The following is a 22,356-nucleotide window of genomic DNA, read 5'->3' as shown; positions in this document are numbered from 1 at the left end:
TTTTTTTTTTTTTTTTTTGCTATTTCTTTGGGCCGCTCCCACGGCATATGGAGGTTCCCAGGCTAGGGATCCAATCGGAGCTGTAGCCACCGACCTACACCAGAGCCACAGCAATGTGGGATCCGAGCCGCGTCTGCAACCTACACCACAGCTCACGGCAACGCCGGATCGTTAACCCACTGAGCAAGGGCAGGGACCGAACCCGCAACCTCATGGTTCCTAGTCGGATTCATTAACCACTGCGCGACGACGGGAACTCCAAAAAATTTTTATAATACAAAACTAACTCCATACCCATTAGGCAGTTACTCCCCTTTCCTCCTTACCCCTAGAACCTGGCGATCACCAATCTGTATTGTCTCTAAAGATTTACTTAATCTGGATATGTCATATAAACAGAATCCTCCAACTTGTGACCCTTGTGTCTGACTTCTTTCAATTAGCAAAATGTTTTGAAGCTCAGCACATTGTACCATGTATCAGTACATCATCTTGTTTTACAGCTGAATAATATTCTATAGTGTGTATATACCACAATTTGTTTACCCAATCATCTATGGACATTTGGAGCTGCTTCCACCATTGGGCTACAGTAGACAGTGTTACTATGAGCATGTGTGTACATATATTTGAATACCTGTTTTCAAATATTTTCAGTATACACCTAAGAGTGGAATCATATGGTAAGTCTATGTTTAACTTTGTAAAGAATTGCCATGCTGTTTTCCACAGAAGCTGAAACACTTTACATTCCCACCAGTATTGCACAAGTGTTTCATTTCTCCACATCCTTGCCAACACTTGTTACTGTTGTTCTCTTTGATTCTGGCCATCTGAGTGAGCATGAAGTGGTACTCACTGTAGTTTTCATTTGCATTTCCCTCATCACTAATGAGAGTATTCGTTCACGTGCACGTTGGTCATTTGGACGTCTTCTTTGGAGAACTGTCTATTCAAGTCCTTTGCCAACCTTTAGTGCGACTGTCTTTTTGTTGTTGAGTTCTGAATTTTCGTTCTTATATTTAGGTCACTGATCCATTTTGAGTTAGTTTTTGTATGTGGTGTAAGATAAAATAAAAAGAATTAAAAGTTTATTCTTTTTGGCTGTGTCCATAGAATGCAAAAGGTCCCAGGCCAGGGACTGAACCCATGGCATAGCAGTGACCCAAGCCACTGCCGTGACAACACCAGATCCTCAACATCACATCCTTAACCCACTGCACCATAAAAGAACTCCCCAAGTTTATTCTTTTGCATGTGGATATCCAGTTGTCCCAGAACCATTTGCTGAAGATACTCTTTCCCACACTGAGTGGTCTTGGCACTCTTATCAAAAATCAGTTGGCTAGGAGTTCCCTTGTGGCTCAGCAGAAACAAATCTGACTAGTATATATGAGGCTGTGGGTTTGATCCCTGGCCTCGCTCAGGGGGTTAAGGATCCATGAGCTATGGTGTAGGTCACAGATGCAGCTCAGGCCTGGCATTGCTGTAACTGTGATGTAGGCTGGCAGCTGAAGCTCCAATTAGACCCCTAGCCTGGGAACCTCCATATGCTGCAAGTGTGGCCCTAAAAAAAAAAAAAAAAATCAGCTCTCTATATATGAATTAGTTTATTTCCAGCCTTTCAATCCTATTTTATTGATCTATTTCTCTACCTTATGCCAGTACCAAACTATTTTGATTACTGCAGTTGTAGAGTGTGTTTTGAAATGGGGAAGTATGAGCCTCCAACTGTTCTTTCAAGATTGCTTTTGGGAGTTCCCATCATGGCGCAGCAGAAACGAATCTGACTAGGAACCATGAGGTTGCAGGTTCGATCCCTGGCCTCACTCAGTGGGTTAAGGATCCAGCGATACCGTGAGATGGTGTGCAGCTCACAGATTGCAGCTTGGATCTGGCATTGCTGTGGCTGTGATGTAGGCTGGCAGCTGTAGCTCCAACTAGACCCCTAGCCTGGGAACTTCCATATGCCACAAGTGCAACCCTAAAAAGACAAAAAATAAAAAAATTTAAAAAGATTGCTTTGGCTATTTGGGCCTACTGCAGTTCCATTAAGAAGGTGAAGATAAGCTTTTCCAGTTCTGCAAAAAAGGTCACTAGAATTTTGATAGACAACATATTAAATATGTACGTTGTGCATAGTTCTGCCACCTTAATAATATTAAGTCTTCCAATCCATAAACACAAAATATCTTTCCTTTTATTCAAGTCCTCTTTAATTTCTTTCAACAATGTTGTAGAGTTTTCAGAGTACAGGTTTCTCAATTCCTGTATGCTTCTGGATGCTATTATAAATGGAACTGTTTTCTTAATTTCCTTTTGGACTATATACAGAAACACAATTGTATTTTGTGTGACCTCGTACTTACAACTTTTCTGAATTCATTTTTTAGCTCTATTTAGTTTTTTGGTAGATTTTTGGGGATTTTCCATATATGGCACCATGTCATCTTCAAATAAAAAGTTTTACTTCTTTCTTCCCAAGTTGGATGTCTTTCATTTCTTTTTCTTGCCTAGTTGCTCTGGGTATAATTTCCAGTACAATGCTGAATAGCAGTGCTGAGAATAGGCACCCTTGTCTTGTCCCTGATTGTAAGGAGAAAGTTGTTAGTCTTTTACCATTGAGTTGGATGTTAGCTGTTTTTCATAAATACCCTTTATCAAGTTGAGAAGTGTCCTCATAGTCCTAGTTTTTAAGGGTTTCTATCATGAACAAGCGTTGGATTTTGTCAAATGCTTTCAGTATCAACTGAGGTGATCATATGGGTTTTTTTCCACTATGCGGTATATTATACATACTGATTTTTCTGCATTCTTATGTTCCTGGAATAAATCTCACTTGGCCATGGTGCACAATCCTTTCAATATATAGTTGGATTCAGGCTTTTAGTATTTTGTTGAAGATTTTTGCATTTATAGTCATGAGAAATACTGATCTGCAGGTTTTTTTTCATGGTGTCTTTAGCATCAGTATCAGAGTAATACTGGCCTCAAAGAATGAGTTAGGAAATATTCCCTCCTCTCCTATGTTTTGGATGCTTGATAAGGATTGGTAATAATTCTTCTTTAAACATTTGGTAGATCATCAGTGAAGTCACTGACCCCAGACTTTTCTTTGCTTGGGAGGGATTTTTTTTTAATTACTGATTCAACCTGTTTACTTCTTGCAGGTCTGCTGATATCTTCTATTTCTTCTTAAGTCAGTTTTGGTAATCTGAGTTTCTAGAAATTTGTCCATTTCATGTAGTTTATCCAACTCGTTGGCATAAAATTGTTCATGGTACTCTTGATTATTTCCTTAAGGTCAATGGTAATGTCCTCACTTTTCTTCCTTTTTTTTTTTTTTTTGGTTTTTAGGTCCATACCTGTGGCATATGGAAGAGGGAAGTTCCCAGGCTAGGGGTCGAATTGGAGCTGCAGCTGCAGGCCTATGCCACAGCCACAGCAATGCAGGATTCAAGCCATGTCTATGACCACAGCTCACAGCAATACCAGATCCTTAACCCACTGAGCGAGGCCATGGGTCAAACCCACATCCTCATGGATACTAGTCGGGTTCACCACCACTGAGCCCCAGTGGGACTCCCTCCTTTTTTATTTCTGATTTTAGTCATATGCATCTTTGCTATTTTTCTTTGTCTAGCTAAAAGTCTGTCAATTTTGTTGATCTTTTCAATGAACCAACTTTTATTTTTGCTGATTCTCTATACTGTTTCCCATTCTCTATTTTGTTTACCTCCATTTTAACCTTTATTATTTTCTTTTTTTGGCTAGCTTTGGGTTTAATTTGCTCTTCTTTTTCTAGTTTTCTTAAGGAGAAAAGTTAGATTGCTTAAGATCATTCGTCTTTTTTTTTTTTTTTTTTGCTGCTGTTGGGTGTTTTGTATATAGCTGTTAGGGTCTAATTAGTTTATAGTGTTGTTCAAGCCCTCTATTTCCTTACTGATCCTCTGTCTAGATGTTCTATTCCTTATTCAAGGTGAGGCAAGCACTTTAGTTCTGGATTGGATGACAAACACTGTGAATTTTACATTGTTGAGTTCTGAATTGTGTTACATTCCCCTATATAGTACTGGACTTACACAGTTAAGTTACTTGGGATCACTTGGAGCCTTCTGAAGACTCTAATGCCCCATGTCTTTCAAGGTCTTTACACTCTAGATAGTGATGACATAAACTACTCCCAGCCTTGTGTGCGCTCTAGAAATTGCTTTCTTGCTGCTTTCCAGTAGTTCTTTTCCTGGCTCTAAGCAGGTCCTGTTATGCATCTACCGATCAGAACTCAGCCAAAGACTCAAAAGGAACCCTCTGCAGCTCTCCAGAATGCATATATGTTTGAGTGCACTTTTTAACTTTCACATGTACTCACCACTCTCCCCAGCAGCTCCCTTCTCTCTAGTAGTCTGTCCTACAATTCTAACCAACTTGGTCTTCCCAAATTCTAACTTGTTTCCTAATCTCAACAAAACTGGGTTCTATTCTGATTTCTCCAACTCATCCTGCAGCCTGTAAATAACTTCTAGGCTCTACTCTAAATTGGTACAATAGAAGGGCTTACCGTACTTGTTTGTATCCTCTCAAGCATCAGAGTCTGGTGCCGCCTGTCATCCAATGTCCAAAAAACACTGTTCACATATTTATACATTCTGAAGTTATTTAAGGAGAAAGTGTGTATTACTGCTGCATAACAATTACCCCAAGCTTTAAAAATAAGCATATTTTTTTCACATATTTTCTAAGGTTCTGGAATCAAGGAGCAGCTTAGCTACGTGGTTCTGGCTCAGAGTCTCTCATGGGGTTGCAGTCAAGGTGCTGAGGGCCAGTAGTCTAGGGCTGGAAGCTTGACAAGGGCTGGAAGATCTACTTCCAAGAAGACTCAGTCACACACTGTTGGCTAAAGGCTTCAGTTCATTGTTAGCTCTTGGCAGGAGGCTTCAGTTTCTCACCAACTGGGCCTCTCCAGTGGGCTAATTCACAACCCAACAGCTAACTCCTCTCAGAATCAACAATGCAAGGCAGCACAGAGGAAGACAGAGAAGGATGGAGAAGCCACAATGTCTTTTATAACCTATCTTTGGAAACAATTTATCACTTCTACCATATTGTATTGAGCACACAAACAGATGTACGAGAGGATTACATAATTACATAACGGTGTAAATACAAAAAGGCAGAGATCACTGGAGGCTACCTTGGAAGCTGGCTACAGAAAGGATAAATCCTGTTATGCCCACACAGCAGAAAGCCAAAGCCCTTCCTATATATTTTAACATCCTTATGTTTACTACTTTTTTAATCTTCTAATCGTAGACTGCATCCTGACTTCAAGAGAGATGGACAAATTGCAGATCCTACTCCAAAGCCAGACTTTGAGAAAAAATAACTAAGAGTAAGTATCAACAGATTTTAAGCAAAAAGGATAGAGTTCTTGGGGCCTATGGCAAGAAAGAGGAGAGCATTGCAGCTGACCATGGCTTGAGATATGTCCAGTGCCTCAATCCCCCAAACAAGTACTTTACTCTCATGACCAAATGAAATGTCTGTCCTCCTTTCTCATCAACCTCCAGAGCAGCAACAGCAATAACACCAGCCATACAATATCAACAGCAGTAGCAAGAGTACTAGGACCAACGCTAAGCATTTGGTCTTTGTTATCTCAATTACTCCTCACAACAAACCTATAGGATATGTATTCTTTGTCCCTTAAATACTAGGCCTTTTGTTTCTTGTTGACTGATCCCTGGCTTTACACTTTACAGTATATCTTGATAGAACTTTATTCTTTCCATATAACACCTGGCTCCCTCTTACCCTATAGGGTTCTCTACTCTCCGGCACTGAAATTGTTTTGTCCTTCCTGTTCTTCTACTCCTCTTGAGTCAGAACTTAAAGCTTCCCCTTAGCTTCCATGTTCCCAATAGCTACTCCCAAACCTCTTTAAAAGGAACCACCAAACCACTTAGACCTCTGTAATGCCCTGTTGCTGGGCTCTCCCAATGCTACAGCTGCCTAACACAGACTACCCAACCCCTTAGGACACACTGCCCTGTCAATGTGCCTCATCAACTAATCCCAAAACATTTGCCCTATTTCAGTCACTAATTTTAAAATATTATTTCATCGCACATCGTCCTTCTCAATTTATATTTGCCACAGCTTAATGTGCAAATGGGTTTCCTTTCCCTAGGGGTTTATAATTAATCATCAGGGAGAAAGGTCCAAAATATATCAAACTCCTACTTAGTACAGTACCTTGGAAACAGAGCTTACCATTAGTTATGCGTTGAATAATGAATGAAAAAAAAAATAAAGTTCAGAAAATTCTCAAGGGGATATAATCCACAGAATTTTTACAATAAAAAGGTAAAGAGATCAATGGACAAATATAAGCAATTCACAAAAGACAAAAGAACAAATACAAGCAAATCATAGAAATGCATACTAAAATACCACTTTCAATCTTAGACTGACAAAGTCTGAAAATATGTCAAGGAAATAAACAGGCATTCTGATAAACTTCTAATATAACTTTGTACTTTTGATATTTATGCATCAAATATCTTTAAAATCTACATACTTGTTTGACTAGTATTTCCATTTTTTTTTCTTTTTTTTTAGGGCTGTATCTGCAGCATGTGGAGGTTCCCAGGCTAGGGGTCTAATGAGAGCTACGGCTGCTGGCCTACACCAGAGCTACAGCAATGCAGGATCCGAGCCACATTTGTGACCTACACCACAGCTCATGGCAACACCAGATCCTTAACCCAATGAGTGAGGCCAGGGATTGAACCTGCAACCTCATGGTTCCTAGTCGGATTCATTTCCTCTGTGCCACGATGGGAACTCCCAGTATTTCCATTTCTTTTTTTTTTTTTTGTCTTTTTTGTCTTTTGTTGTTGTTGTTGTTGCTATTTCTTGGGCCGCTCCTGCGGCATATGGAGGTTCCCAGGCTAGGGGTTGAATCGGCAGCGGCCTACGCCAGAGCCACAGCAACGCCAACGCGGATCCGAGCCGCGTCTGCAACCTACACCACAGCTCACGGCAACGCCGGATCGTTAACCCACTGAGCAAGGGCAGGGACTGAACCCGCAACCTCATGGTTCCTAGTTGGATTCGTTAACCACTGCGCCACGACGGGAACTCCTGTATTTCCATTTCTAATAATTAATTGCAACAAAATAATGGTCAAAGAACACAGGTATACGTAAAAAAAAAACATACTCACTGTGGCACTAACTATAATACAAAATCTGTCCAACAATAGGGATCTGATTAAATAAACTCTAGCACTTCCAAACTATGGATTATTATTAAGTCACTTTAGAACACTATGTATTGCATAATCCTAGTTTTTTAAAATAACATATATTCACATAAAAACATACCTACATGGGTGCGGGAAGGGAGGGAGGGATGGACGGACTGGGGGCTTGGGATTGGCATATGCACACTGAGGTATATGGAATGATAGGCCAATGGGGACCTGCTATTCAGCACAAAGAACTCTACCCAATATTCCATGATAATCTATGTGGAAAAAGAATCTGAAAGAGAATAAATGTGTGTACATGTATAACTGAATCACTTTGTGGTACAGCAGAAATTACTACAACCTTGTGAATCAACTATACTTCAATAAAACTTTAAGAAATGAAAAATTTTTAAAAAACACCTGCATAGAAAAAAAATCTAGAGGTATACACCCCCAAATGTTACCAGTGATTGTTTATGTAAAGAATAGTGGAATTATTTATTCTTTTTTTTTACTTATCAATACCAACTAATTTTTCTACAAGAGTTGTGCATGGATAACAACACACAGTCTTAAAAGGCAAGAGTAAAAATGAGGAGTACGATTTAAAGGTAGAAGCGCCATTATCAAAACAGAACATTCCCATGTTCCCTAATAATAATGTCAGGCAGAATTAATATCAGCTAACACAGTTAAGTAATTTAGTATTCAATGGCTGCACCCACAGAATATGGAAGGTCCTGGGCCAGGGACTGAATCCAAGCTGCAATAACACAAATCCTTTAACCCAGTGTTCTGGGGCAAGGATCAAACCCACACCCCCACAGTGACCCGAGCCACTGCAGTAGGATTCTTAAACCACTGCACCACAGAGGGAACTCTGAAAGCCTAGTGTTCAATTAGTTCTAGGAACACATACAAAAGAATTTGTTAGTACTTTTCAGGCATTTTAAGAAAACAAAAGACTTCCCAAATAAAAATTTATTACTAATCCTAATGACAGTGTTGAAAATCACAGAGTAAAAGTTTCTACTTCTTCAAGATAAGTGTTAGCTTTGATTGCCTTTTCATGTGCTTTCACATTTATCTTGAGAACCCTCTCTCTAATGGGAGAGCAGTCACCATGAAAGTGATGTAACCCAAAAAAACACTAAGTTTAAGAATTCCATGGGACTTCATTTCGGCTGAAGAGAGAGTCTTCTCTCTAATTTCTAGTATTCCAAATTAGGTTAGCTTTACCCCTCAGGCTTGAACATTTTAGGGACTAAAACTCAGTAACACAAGAGGGGAACGGATGTGTGCATATGTATAACCGAATCACGTCGTTGTCCAGCAGAAATTATCACAACACTGTAAGTCAACTATATGTCAATAAAACTTTTAACAAAACATAAGAGGGGGTCCTAAGCAAGTCGAGGAATACATTATCTGTTACGGGTAAAGCACGTATGTCTCCAGGCACTGTGGACAATTTCTAGCCAAAAGCCCTGGGAACTCTTTGTGACCATGCAGAATGTTGCCCAGGGGTTGTCTGCAAATGCCTGGTTCAACATGACCAGCAGCAAAGAGGGTTAGTAAATCCTCACTAGAACTGACCTATAAACTATCACTGTCAATGATGTTGTCTGACATAAAATGAATGGTCATTTCCATCTGTCGACGGTAGCATATGAAACAAGTTATTCTAACTGTACCCAGATAATTACTGGCAGGTATCCATATAGTCATTTAGGGAGAACCTGACATCCACAGCACAGCACATGACCTAAGTCATGTCTCTTAAAGCTCCGTCAATGCAGCCAATGGGATTTGATACAACTGTGAAAGCACAGGACTCACTTAAGCACAGTACGATTCCTTTTGGCCTATGTTAGTAATGTCTTTGATAAAAGAAGTACTTGTTGCACAAGAAAACTCTCTAGTACAAGGAGAAAATCAAAGAGCGACTTTGCATAAGGGGGAGATGTTACATTAACAGCCTTTGTGTCGAGTGACATCATAGAATACCAAAATGACAACATGAGTACTGTATGGTTACTGTTGACAAGAAGGGAAACCTCCTTGCTTCAGTGACAACCCTAGCATCATTCATCCACTCGTTCAGCAAACACAGAAAAACCATACACAACAAGAACTGTGCTAGGACCTGGGGATACAGAAATAAACAAGCCGAGTCAGTGCCTCTGATGTCTAACAAGGAAGACAGACAGTAAATAAATACACACTTGAATAGAACTTAGAATGTCAGGATGTCATTAAATAAAAGAGCCAGGTATTATGGGAGCAAATTCTAGGCCTGAGAGTCCAGGGGACCAAGCAGGAAGGGGGTGGGAGGTGTTCAGGGAGAGGTAGTCTGAGCAAAGATCCTGCAGCTGAACCACCTTGCTCAATCTAGGACCTGAAAAAATCTGATTTGACTGAAGCAGTTAGACTGTTTCCTGGACACATACTAAACCTGAAACGCATAAAGACATGCAAGTTAAGAGATCGAGTTGGTAATTCCTACCTGAGTACGGAGCTCAGAAAAGAAATCTGGACTAGGTATAAACTTAGAATTGACTGGCTTAGAGATGGTAGATGATGCACAGAAACTGAAGGTTTCTTAGGCAAAGTAAGCTGGATTGGGAGGGATGGGGGTGTCATCATTTATCATTTATTACATCCTCAAATCACAAATTAATTTATGATTGTAATCAAAGTAATTACTTATCTCTTGACTTGCAAATGTGAAATACAGTATTTTCTAATACTACAGTTATGATATAGTGCCCTTTTTGTTCAGAAAGGATAAAATCAAATGTATAAAGTTCCTGGAGAAATGCTAAGACCTAAGAAAAATATTTCTTTCAGTGAGTCTAAGGCATTATATGCTACAGTTGATTTAGCACAGCACTTCCTTCTAGTCTTTCTCAGTGCCCTAGAAAAGGAATCTTTTTTTAACGCACTGATACAACTACTTCATAAGATTTGTCACTAGAAATGCTTTCAGTCTGCAGAAATGCCACCTACTGAAGCTAGATCATGACTGTAAGTATCCTGAACACACCGACAAGTCCAGAGGGAATGTCACGTCAAAAAGAACAAACTTTGTGCTCTGCAAGCTCAAAAGTTATCAACTTTCAGGACTACAGCTGTAATCCTTCCACAACCTGCCCTACAGTCTTGCTATAATGAATATAACGTATGTAATTGCTCTATAAAGTGGTGGTCAGGTTATGATAACAGAAAAGCTGAGTTAAAAGATTCCCCGATTTACGGCCTAAGCACCATGTAAGTGTGACATGCCATAACACAAACTCACCTGATTTATCTGAAGCATGTTAAAACAATATTGTCCAAACTGCTGTATCCCTCAGGGCTCCAAAAACTAGAAAATGAAAATGAAGAAATAAAGTTTAACTTAGTTGGTGATCTCAGTGATTAGTACTTTATAAACACATGCCCATGATCAAAACCAAACATAAAATGGTTCAGTATCAGCATAGGACTCTATACAATGATAAACATGTTCTTTATCTTTGCTGTCCAACCTGGTAGCTACTAGTCACATACGGCTTCTAAGCATTTGAAATGTGGCTAAAACAACTGAGAAAGTAAAAAAAAAAAAAAAATTTGGCTGCAGCCCCAGCATTCAAAAGTTCCCAGGCCAGGGATCAAACCCAAACCACAGCAGTTAACCAGACCCACAGCAGTGACAATGCTGGATCCTCAACCCACTGAGCCACCAGGGAACTCCTGAGAAAGTAAATTTTAAATTTTCTTTAATGTTATTTAAACTTAAATAACCACATGTGGCTAGTGGCTACTACACAGTGGACAATGCAGATCTAAGCTGAACAAAGTCCCTGCTGGTTCTAGAGTTCTAAGAAAATTTCAGCAAAAATGAAGCTGTTAAAATAATCTAAAAGTTTCAGATTAGAGGTATTTAATACATACTTGCCTTGCTCCAGTAAAGTTTTAAAGAGCTCTGTTCCCATCCTCTATAAGATAAATTAAACCTAAAGTAAATATTAACGCACACATATTCTTTTAGGTAATATGGAAAATAGTATATAGTAAAATTACCTAGCTATATTTTTTTGTTTGTGGTTTTATTATAATCAATATAAAAATAGCAAATACATTAAAACTTACATAAAATTTTCCCCCCAAAATCGTCATCCTGACACATTCCACTGTTACATTTATTTATTTATTTATTTGTCTTTTCTAGGGCCACTCCCACAGCATATGGAGGTTCCCAGGCTAGGGGTCGAATCAGCCGCAGGCCTACACCACAGCCACAGCAATGCGGGATCCGAGTCATATCTGCAGCCTACACCACAGCTCATGGCAACGCCAGACTGGCCCACTGAGCAAGGCCAGGGATCGAACCCACAACCTCATGGTTCCTAGTCAGATTTGTTAACCACTGCGCCACAATGGGAACTCCCACTGCTACATTTAGATTTGTTTCCTTACAGGTCTAACTTCCTCTGGTTGTACTTCTTTTCATGTAGCAAATATCTTCTACATTTAATTTAAAGATAGGTATCAAAGAAGGGCAGGAAAACCAAATTTATAAATAAATAATACAATCTTATAATGGGAAAAGTTACATAAAAAAATAAATTATGTACAGCCCCTCCAAAAAAATTATCTAAAAAGCAATGACACAATTGCAGCATAAGAGCTAAATCCAATCGCTTGTATAGAAATTTTTATGCTATACAATGTTAATATTGAACTTCCCTCAGAAGCAAAGGTTCTTGAGATATATACATATAGTTACCATATAAACATATGTGTGTGTCTGTATGTGTATGTGTGTGTGTGTGTATTTGGCTACCATTTTTTCAAAAAGACAAACTAGAGTCAACTCACAATGACTGAAAGTTTTCAATTATTTCTCATAATAGTAACCTCAGCATCTGTATCAATTTTTATATTTTCCAAGAGAATTTCATGTTTTAGAAATAGCACAAGGCCTGAGTACCAGTGAATCTGAGTTTCAGTCCAAGCTCTTCAGACTGCTTTTTGAGTCTATGTAAATTATTTTGTGTATCTCTGAGTTCTCTATCTCACTTTTTTCTTCCTTTTAAAAAAAAAAAACCGGGAGTTCCCGTCGTGGCGCAGTGGTTAACAAATCCGACTAGGAACCATGAGGTTGCGGGTTCGGTCCCTGCCCTTGCTCAGTGGGTTACTGATCCGGCGTTGCCGTGAGCTGTGGTGTAGGTTGCAGACGCGGCTCGGATCCCGCGTTGCTGTGGCTCTGGCGTAGGCTGGTGGCTACAGCTCCTATTCGACCCCTAGCCTGGGAACCTCCATATGCCGCAGGAGCGGCGCAAGAAATAGCAACAACAACAACAAAAACCTTTAAAAAGTAAATCTAAGTGTTTGTGGAAGGCAGCCTCTAACAAATAGAATACAGAAGAAATAATGAGCTATCACTTCCAAGACTGGGTTATAAAAGGACCATTACTGCCCTCCCAGGTGTCACCTGCTTTCATTCTCCCACCTGTTTGCCCTATGAGAAGCCAGCTGCCCCATTGTGAGCTGCCCTGGACGACCTACATGGCAAAGAACTGAGGGATGCCTCCAGCCTACAGCCCAAAAGACACTAAGGCCTTTGGTCCAATATCCCCCAAGGAACTCAATCCTCCCAAGAGTCAAGTGAACAACGCAAAAGTAGATCTTCTCCCCAATTGAGCTTTCAGATGAGAATAAGGCCCCACAGACAGCTTACCTGCAAGCTCTTAGGGAGCCCTAAACCCCAGGCACTCAGACGAGCTGCACCCAGATTTCTAACCCACAGACCTGAGATAATAAATATTTGTTGTTTTAAGCTCTTAATTTCTGGAGTAATCTGTTACACGACAATATATGAGATGGTTCCATTCAACTCTAAAATTCTCTAATTCTATGGTGTTTTAAGTATTAATTAATATACTTAGGTAGACCCCCCCAAAAAAATCAATTCCCTGTTCAACATAAACAAAAGAGTAACACTAGAATTTGAAAGTGGTAAATTATGAATTATTAAACATTTACATTTTATTTAAAAGAGGAAATGATTAAAAAATATAGCATTAGTCAAAAGGTATTAAAATACACTATCAATAACTAAAAATACAAACCCAACCAATTTTCTTTTTTTAATTGAAAACAATTCATCTGGTCATGAATAAATCACTAAAAGCATCTCAGTGATTTAGCGTCCCTTATGTTCCAGAATTTAACATGAAGTAGTAAGCATTTATCAAATTTGAGAAACCTCATTTTGTTTTTATTTTATGTAAGCCTCTAAAAGTTACAAATGTTTATCTGTGGACCAGTACATGTTCCCTCAGTATTAGAGTTTGGCAACAATGATGGCTGATTCTGAGAAGTAGGCACAATAAAATACAGGAGTATATTTTTTAGGTTCTAACCTTCTGATATACAAAAGGTAGTTGTTTTGTTTGTTTTGTTCTGACTACACCCGCAGCATGCAGAAGTTCCTGGACCAGGGGTTGAACCCACACCACAGCAGTGAAAACACCAGATCCTTACCATTAGGCCACCAGGGAACTACACAAGGTAGTTTTATGAAGAAACAAAGATGAAAGCATCTATTCACTTAAAATTGACCATACAATTTTAAATATTTTGTAATCCTTTCCTTCATAATTATAAAATAAAGATCCCATATAAATTAAAACATGAAAGTAATATTGTGTGCAACAGTGCTCTGTGAGGTAACTGGACAACATCCTGAACTTACGCTTTTTCACAAACAAGTTACATCAGACTTTTATCAATATAAATTTTAACTCTCGACAATCTGGAATGCCCACTTCATTTCTTCTTTAAAGACATGCCAGGCCTACCATCCTACATTTAAAACAACTTCATAAAATAGCAAGTCCAATCAACAAAACAGCATTTTACACTGCCTACAGTTTCATAAAATTCACCACTCCCCTGTCAAAAAAGTTCCCAGCTGATATCCATTTCCATTACAGCTAAGTACTTTTAGAGAAACCTATTCACATGTCCCCAAAATGCCCTACAGTGTTATCCAGTCAGGCACATTAGGACACGGAGTTCCAGATTCCAAGCTACTAAGTGAAAACAGGCAGGGCAGTCTATGGAGAGAAGGCACTACTAGCTGGAGAAGATGTGTCCTCATCAAGAATTAAAGGTCCAACGTGTATCTGAATTGTACTGCTATAACTCTCTGTTCTTGTTATGACATCCTGCCTCTCTGGTTAATTGAAAACTATGCAAAATTAAACCCTGCTTTATTAAATGGCATTATTAAAGTAATAAATCTATAAATTTGATATTGGCACCCATCCCGCAACTGACAGGCAATATTCACTTAAATGTCTCATTTGACAATACGAAAAGCAAAAACATTTAGAACTTTTTATTCAAAATCAACGATACACAAATATGAACTATAATATTATGGCTCCCCGACACTCATCTAGTATTTTCTTGATTATCTAGATGAGGCACAAATATATCCATCATGATCTGATTATACTGTGCATCTGTCCCACTCTTCAGTCTAAGAGCAAAACAATTCAATTTTGCAATGTCTAGACTCTTCCCTTTTCTTTATGATGACCTGTACACATAAATGATCAGATACCCAGTGCTCAGTGTTCAAAAGAAGACAGAGCAATAGGAGTAAAGAGGAGGTTAACTACAAAGGAAAAAAACCAACATACTGGCCAATTATATCTTCCAGGACCTGATCCTAACAGAGGAAAAGCACTCAGCCTCACTTTTTATATCGTTTATATCCTAATAACTGTGATGACCACCTTAGATATTTCTGATATTCTTTGCTTTAAACCAGACCAAGCAACTCTTCCCTAGAACCTCATTCCAGGCAAGCCAAATATGCTAAAATGTGGATTTTAAAAATCGTTTTCCATGCTGAAGTATTTAGGCATAAAGAGCCATGATGTGACTTACCCACAAATGGTCCAGGAAAAAAATATTGTGTGTGTGACAAAGAGAGATCAAATGATTATTTGGTAAAATGGTAACAGATGAATCTAAGTTACAGTGACATGAATAGCCTTTCTTTGTATTGTTCTTATTCCTGGTAGTTTTCTGTAAGTTTATAATTATTTCCAAATAAAAAAACTAAAACTTAAAAATTGGTGGAGCTTTCTTGTGGTGCAGTGGGTTAAGGATCTGGCATCACTGCAGCAGCTCAGGTTGCTGCTGTGGCACGGCTTGGATCCCTGGCCTGGAACTTCCACATGCCACAGGGCAAAAAAAAAAAAAAAAAAAATTACATGTCATTCTATCTGAAATTAACAGTACATACAATTATACAGCAATATTTTTACAAATACAAAACAAGTTAAGGAAAATTTTAGTGGCATATGGGAAATCTGCACCATATCCTACCAACTAATAATCACTGAGGAATAAATTTCAAATTACAATGCCATGGAATGATGTGGCTACGGTGACTTGAGTTAAAACCATAGCCAGAAAAAAAAAAAAAAAAACACAGACATCACATAGTTTGGTGTAAGTGCTTCACAAATTTAATAGAGGCCTGCTGCAAAATGCAGCAAATCTACAATTCAAGTGGTATGTGTTATCTCTGGTTTGCAATAAAATATAGACAAAATGAAAAACTTGCCCTATTACAAAACAAGCAAGATGTAGAATGTCTTGGTTTTGATGATTTTATTAAATGAGATTTTTTTTTCCCCACTGCAGCTCAATTCACAACAGTGTATGTGAATCATCTTAAGAAATCAAGGACAGAGAAGAAATAGCCTTCAGGAGCAATGTTGCAATCTTTTCTCCTACAAGGTTACTATTATCCTGCCTGCCCATCACAATTTTGATTTCAAATGTTCATCATGCTTTCTTAAAACATAAGGATGCATCAGAAGAGCAGTAAGACTTGGCAAAAGTTCGCCAAAATTGTGAACTCAAACATTAAAAATAAAGGTTTGCAGCGAACAGTGAAATACCTTTAAAAGAGCTTTCTGCAGGAACCACCCACTTGAAAATCCTATAGTACCTTCCTGTAATTGAACGGTCCTTCTCAACTCAAGTAGTTCTAAACCTTAAAAGGGAAAGGGAAGGGGGGGGGCGGGTGTCACGCCAAGTATGGCCCCTTTCCAAAGAAAATTATCCACAAATGCAAAATTCTGCACATATTTCCAGGGACTTCCAGAACCCCGAGGCCATTATCCCAGCCCCCCTCCCGAAGAATATCAGCGTCGCGTCTCAATTGCCTCTGCAGAACAGCCCCCACGACACAATCCACGCGGCTCTCCCCGGAGGGACTGGAGGCTCTGTCCTTACACCGCGTAGTCTGTAACTGATCTGCCTCTTCGCCCGACTCCCTTCACCTCCGCAAGGTCACAAACTGCCAACTACCCCTTTAAGCAGAGCCCTCACCGGAGTAGTTCGTAGGAGCCACGGCAGAACTTGCCTGTCATAGGATATATTTTGTCCCCCTCGGCCCCACCTACCTTCCCCATTTCGGCGCGTTACGTCTTCATCACTTGCCCATTCTACAGAAATAGCCACCGCCGCCGCCCCCCGGCGCGCCCCCGCCCCGCCGCTGCTCCGGCGCCCCTAGGCCCATTCCCCGCAGACCCTCCCAGGATGGGCCTTCCCCCCCCCCGTTTCCCTTCCCCTCCCAACCTCCTCTCCGCAAGGACCCTCCCCCCAGCCCTCCCCCTCCCGCACCGCCACTACCCCCGCTATCCCCCCCTTCCCGGTTCCCACCCCCGCCCCCAAGACCCCACCTTCCCAGGTCCCTACTACCCCGGGGCACACACCCCCCCGCCACCGCACTACGTTCGCACCGGCCTCTTCGCCTTCCTCCCGGCTCCTCCTCTCCGGACACCTGTGTCGACCCACCCCCTCCACACACGCCCCCCCCCCCAATTCTTTCGCTACCTCCCCAGCTCCCCGGCCCCCGCCATCCTCCTTCCCTCCCCCTCCCGCCCGGAGCGAGCCCGCGGAGGGAGGGAAGGCGCGGAGGAGGGGAGGCCGCGAAGGGGCCGCTCTTCTCGGGGTTCGCCGCGCGCCGCGAACCTGCAAGGCTCCCCAGCGCCCTCTGTCTCCTCCGCCAGCGGGGCGGATGTCGGGGTCTCCCGGACGCACCCCTCCTCCAGGGAATTTACCTTCTCGCCAGGGACACTTTACAGACGGCTCCAACATTGGCAAACACTACAGAGAACTGACCCCACTCGGCCGCCGCCGCCGCCGGCTTCCACCCCTCGGGCTCCCCGCCCCCCGCCTCCGCCTGCCCGCCCGCCCGCCTCCCCGGCGCTCCCGCCGCGCCCTCCCGGGCCCGCGCCGCGCGCCCCCGCCGACGCAGCCGCTCCCGCGCCCCAGCTCGCCCGGTGTGCGCGCGCGCGCGCCCCTGGCCCGCCCCCCCGCCCCGCGGCCGCGCACCGGGCGCCCGCCCTCCCTCCCTTCCTTCCTCCACTCGCCGGCGCGCGGCCGAGCGCGGCCATTGTTCGCGGCGCCACTCCCGCCCCCTGGCGGCCGGCAGTCGGACGCAGCAGCTGCCGCCACGGGCGCTGCGGTGGTGGCGCCGGCAGGCCGGCCCCGGGGCCAGGGCCGGTCCCCGGGGACTTTTGGGAAGCTGGGCGAGCGAGTGCCCGGGGACCCCGCCCCGACCCCAGGCTCCTGGTCTCCAGTCCAGCTGCCCGCCTCCTCGGCTGCAAAGGATGGGCCTGGGGCAGCCTCTCCCACACCTGCACTCGGCAACTGTCTCCCCCACCCAGTTGACCCACTGCTCCTTCCAGGCAGTGTCAGAACCCCGATCCCCCGCCCGTACCTTCCCCAGGCTCCGTCGCTGGCCCTCTCTGCTCTGCTGGGGACGCGCGACCATCCCGCGTCGGCTCTGGCCGCCGCTGTGCGCTGCACGGTTTAGCGGATCCTGCACCTTTCTCGACTGCGAGGAGGAGGGGGGCGGGGGAGAAGGGGAGGGGGTTGGCGCAACTGTCTCGCCCAGAAAACACTAGTGATCGGTAATCACCTGCTCTCCAAGAGCCGCAGCGTGGCCCGACAACCTCCTCAGCCACAAAAGAAATCGTCTGTGGTCACATAAAAAAGAAATCCTTCGAACCAATAAGGATGATCACCTTAGAACAGTGTCCTAGATCCTAGATTGTTGAGCCAAGGGTGCCAGAAAACTCGAATTGCTTCTTGATTCGTCCTGGTTTTGATGTGGGTTAGTGATGTCCGGATAACTTCAACCCAGTTAAGCCCAGTGAAATTCAACAGGCCACTGCACCATAAATTGCACCATAAATAATCCGGCAGTAAAGTCTGGAAGTAGGGTTATTATTGTATTTTCACTTGTCCATTTGCATTATTATTCCCAGGGTTCCCTCCCAGTGTCAGTTCTCCACCTGAGCAGTGTGGACTAGGCCTGTGATTTCAGACATCACCTAAAACCATAGGTCCCTGAGCAGCTGGGAAGACACTGTAGCTAGTGCTTAAAAGCAAGGGCATCTGAATTAGATAACCAGGCCAAGTTATCCACTTACTAGCCAGGAGACCATAGGCATGTTAGTTACCCAATGAGTCTGTTTATTCTTTTGTTCAACGGGAGATAACATGTGATAACATGTATTTAACTGTGATAGTATGTATACAGCCCTTTAAACAGAGCCTGGCATGTGCTTGGTAAAATAATAGCTACAGCTGCATTTTCCCCCTAGAACTCTGTCCTAGCTCCTTCCCCTCTTTTCACCTCTGCTGGTTCCTTCAAACTTGGTGCACCCTCCCTAAATCTGCTCTAGTCCTTGAGTAAGGACTTCTAGCTGCTCAGGCCTCGCATTCAAATACCTGTTGAATGTTTTGAACGAGTCCATACACCTGCAGTATCAAGGGACAAGCCTCCCATCTGTGTGCCTTTCCTCAGCTACCGCCTCTCCCTGCAGTCCACCCTCTCCTCACCCAAGGAGCAAATCATCCTTCAAATCATTCCAAAATCACCTCCTTGAAGTGCCGGTCATGGCTCTGCAGAAATGAATCTGACTAGCATCCATGAGGACACAGATTCGATCCCTGGCCTCTCTCCATGGGTTAAGGAGCTGGTGTCGAGGTGAGCTGTGGTATAGGTCGAAGAGGGGGCCTGGACCTGGTATTGCTGTGGCTGTGGGGTAGGCCAGCAGCTACGGCTCCAATTGGACCCCTGGACTGGAAACCTCCATATGCTGCAGGTGCCGCCCTAAAAAGACCAAAAAATAAATAAATAAAATCACCTCTCTAATTCCTCTGAGCAAGCCACACTTTTCCTCTGACTCTCTCCTCTGACTTAGTTGATGTATCAGATTATTATTGAGCCTGACTCCACATGACGAACAGTACATTGTTTAAGGCCAGTCTCTGTATCTCATTCCTCTTTGTTGTCCCAGCATCCAATAGCCAGTAAGTGGAGGTAAATGCCTTTGGAATAAATGGATGAGTTTACGCTTTTAGAAAGGACTCTGAAGTGGTCAGAAATGTCATCCCCTCTAATTCGGGTCATTAAAATTAATTGAAAACTTTATCTCCACTGTAACTTTTTCTTAAAACTGATTTAAGTCTTTGGTTATCCACTTGTTAAGGAGACTATGAGCATGTTACATTTAAACTCCAAATACAATGAGTTTTTAGAAGCCATAATGGGGGGTTTCCTCAGGGCTCAGCAGGTTAAGGATCCTGCATTGTCACTGTACCAGCTTGAGTCACTGTGGCAAAGGTTCGATCCCTGGCCCAAGATAGTTGCAGCCAAAAGAAAAAAAAAAGCTATAATTATCACAGAGAAAGTTATTTTTAAGCATGAATCAGCACTTTCAATGGCTCAAGGTGTGTAGATAGCATCAGGGCATGAAATCACCTGAGTAACATGGAAATCCACACATCTTGGGATTTGACCTTACAGTGAAATGTTTATGTGTGAGTTAAAAATAATAGATATTTGAAGAGTGTTGGTCCTATTGGAAGCTGATTAAAACAAAGCAGCAAATTTATCAATGTGTCTTTACCAGGTACCATTGCAGTCAAATATTCAACCATCAGAAAAGGATAATGCTTTCAAACTCATCATGGTCCTTAAACCAGTGAGCGTGGCCAGGGATCAAATCCGCATCCTCACAAATACTATGTCAGGTTCTTAACCTGCTGAGCCATAACAGGAACTGCCCCTGAATATGTTTTTATCAGGACACAGTATTTGTTTCTTCCAACATACCATCAGCTCCTTGAAGACAAGAACAATGGCTTCCTGAATCTTTGCTTCTGCAGCATCTAGCACAGTGCCTGTGCTGAACAGTAAACACTGGCTGAATGAGTGACTGGCCCTAGAGATTATCATACTAAATGAAAGAAGCCAGACAGAAGAAGATAAATATCATATGATATTGCTGATATGTAGAATATAAGAAAAGAAATAAAATACAAATGAACTTACTCCCAAACAGAAAGAGACTCACAGACACAGAAAACAAACATACCAAAGGGGAAAAGGCAGGGGGAGGAATAAACTAAGATTTGGGGATTAACATATACACACTACTATATATATATAAAAAACAGATGACCAGCAAGGACTTACTGTATAGCACAGGGAACTATACTCAATATTTTGTAATAACCTATAAAGGAAGAGAACCTGAAGAAGAATATATATGTACGTATGTGTGTGTATGTGTGTGTGTGTGTGTGTGTAACTGAATCACTGTGCTATACACCTGAAATACAATTTATAAATCAACTATACCTCAATAAAATTTAAAAAATAAAATAAACGCTGGCTGAATGAATGGATTAGTGAAATGGACAAACATTTACTCTGTACCTACAATTTACCAAGTACTATTCACAGCCTAGGGATATATAGCAATGAAAATAATTGGCAAGCCTTTGTCCTCATGGATCTTAGAAATGAATGGATAGGAGTTCCCGTCGTGGCGCAGTGGTTAACGAATCCGAACTAGGAACCATGAGGTTGCGGGTTCGGTCCCTGCCCTTGCTCAGTGGGTTAACGATCCGGTGTTGCCGTGAGCTGTGGTGTAGGTTGCAGACGCGGCTCGGATCCCGCGTTGCTGTGGCTCTGGCGTAACCTCCATATGCCGCAGGAGCGGCCCAAGAAATGGCAAAAAGACAAAAAAAAAAAGAAATGAATGGATAAATAAATACATGAAAGAAAAAAAAAAACTTCCCAATCCTTTACCTCTATTAGAATACCACTGCAGAAATTTCCAAGGTATTTGCCTGTTCACTAATAAATTAATTCCTTGAAACTCAGTACGTTTTCCACAATAATGATGTCAAAATAGGTAGATTATCAGCGGCCTAAACACTGTACTAAAAAGTAGTAGAAATAAATTACAAACATAATGATTAACAGTAAGGAAAGAAAATTTTATTTGAGAAAGTATGCAGTTCTCTCAAGTCTTATCAAACATATTGTTCAATAAATATTTTGATCAAATATTACCAACTAATTACTGATTTTTTGGCTAATTTAGATACAACAGCTGGTTCTCTAATGCTGTTTTTACCAAATTTATTAGGCAATATTAGAAGTTGGAGACAAAAGAAGAATCAAGTTCCTTCCATTCCCCCCAAAAAGAAATAGTTACACAATTCTTGTTAAGTTTTTTTTTTTTTTTAAGGCCACACCCATGGCATATGGAGGTTCCCAGGCCAGAGGTCCAATTGGAACTACAGCTGCCGGCCTCCACCACAGCTCACAGCAACGCCAGATCCTTAACCCACTGAGTGAGGCCAGGAATGGAACCCACAACCTCATGGTTCCTAATCAGATTTTTTTCCTCTGTGCCATGACAGGAGCTCTGAGTATAAGGTTCGTTTTCTTTTTCTTTTTTTGGCCTTTTTAGGGCATATGGATGTTCCCAGGCTAGGGGTAGAATCCGAGCTGCAGCTGCTGGCCTACACCACAGCTCATGGCCACTTGGATCCTTAACCCACAGAGGGAGGCCAGGGATGGAACCTACAACCTCATGGATACTAGTCGGGTTCATTACTACTGAGGCATGACAGGAACTCCAAGTATGATTTTCTTGAAACTGGTGGAAAAACGTTTGCTATTTTATAGAGAATAACATGATATGAACAGAATTTTG

At 42.0% G+C, this 22,356-nt stretch overlaps 1 protein-coding gene across 12 annotated transcripts in view; it reads right to left on the bottom strand.

The window, feature by feature from the left end:
• The window catches only part of STAU2 (staufen double-stranded RNA binding protein 2), a 314,299-nt gene extending 296,114 nt beyond the window's left edge, over positions 1–18,185 (bottom strand). For 2 of the 12 annotated variants that reach the window (XM_047783742.1, XM_047783741.1), the window contains exons 1-2: positions 16,225–16,319; positions 10,554–10,619 (exon numbers count right to left, since the gene is read on the bottom strand). Coding sequence is in view for 7 of the 12 variants with exons in the window: in XM_047783745.1 (XP_047639701.1) it covers positions 10,554–10,571 (18 nt within the window). In the remaining 5 variants the exon portion in view is untranslated. Of the gene's footprint in view, positions 1–10,553; positions 10,620–11,188; positions 11,233–16,224; positions 16,683–16,731; positions 16,786–17,070; positions 17,121–17,302; positions 17,353–17,391; positions 17,495–18,053 lie in introns of those variants that run through there. The other 10 variants (XM_047783743.1, XM_047783740.1, XM_047783745.1 and 7 more) reach the window with 9 other exon arrangements.
• Between the last annotated feature and the right edge of the window lie 4,171 nt (positions 18,186–22,356).

The sequence above is a fragment of the Phacochoerus africanus genome, chromosome 6, assembly GCF_016906955.1.
Source record: "Phacochoerus africanus isolate WHEZ1 chromosome 6, ROS_Pafr_v1, whole genome shotgun sequence".
Taxonomy (NCBI): Eukaryota; Metazoa; Chordata; class Mammalia; order Artiodactyla; family Suidae; genus Phacochoerus; species Phacochoerus africanus.
Note: the sequence above shows the minus strand (reverse complement) of the source record. Positions and strands in the feature narration are given on the sequence as shown.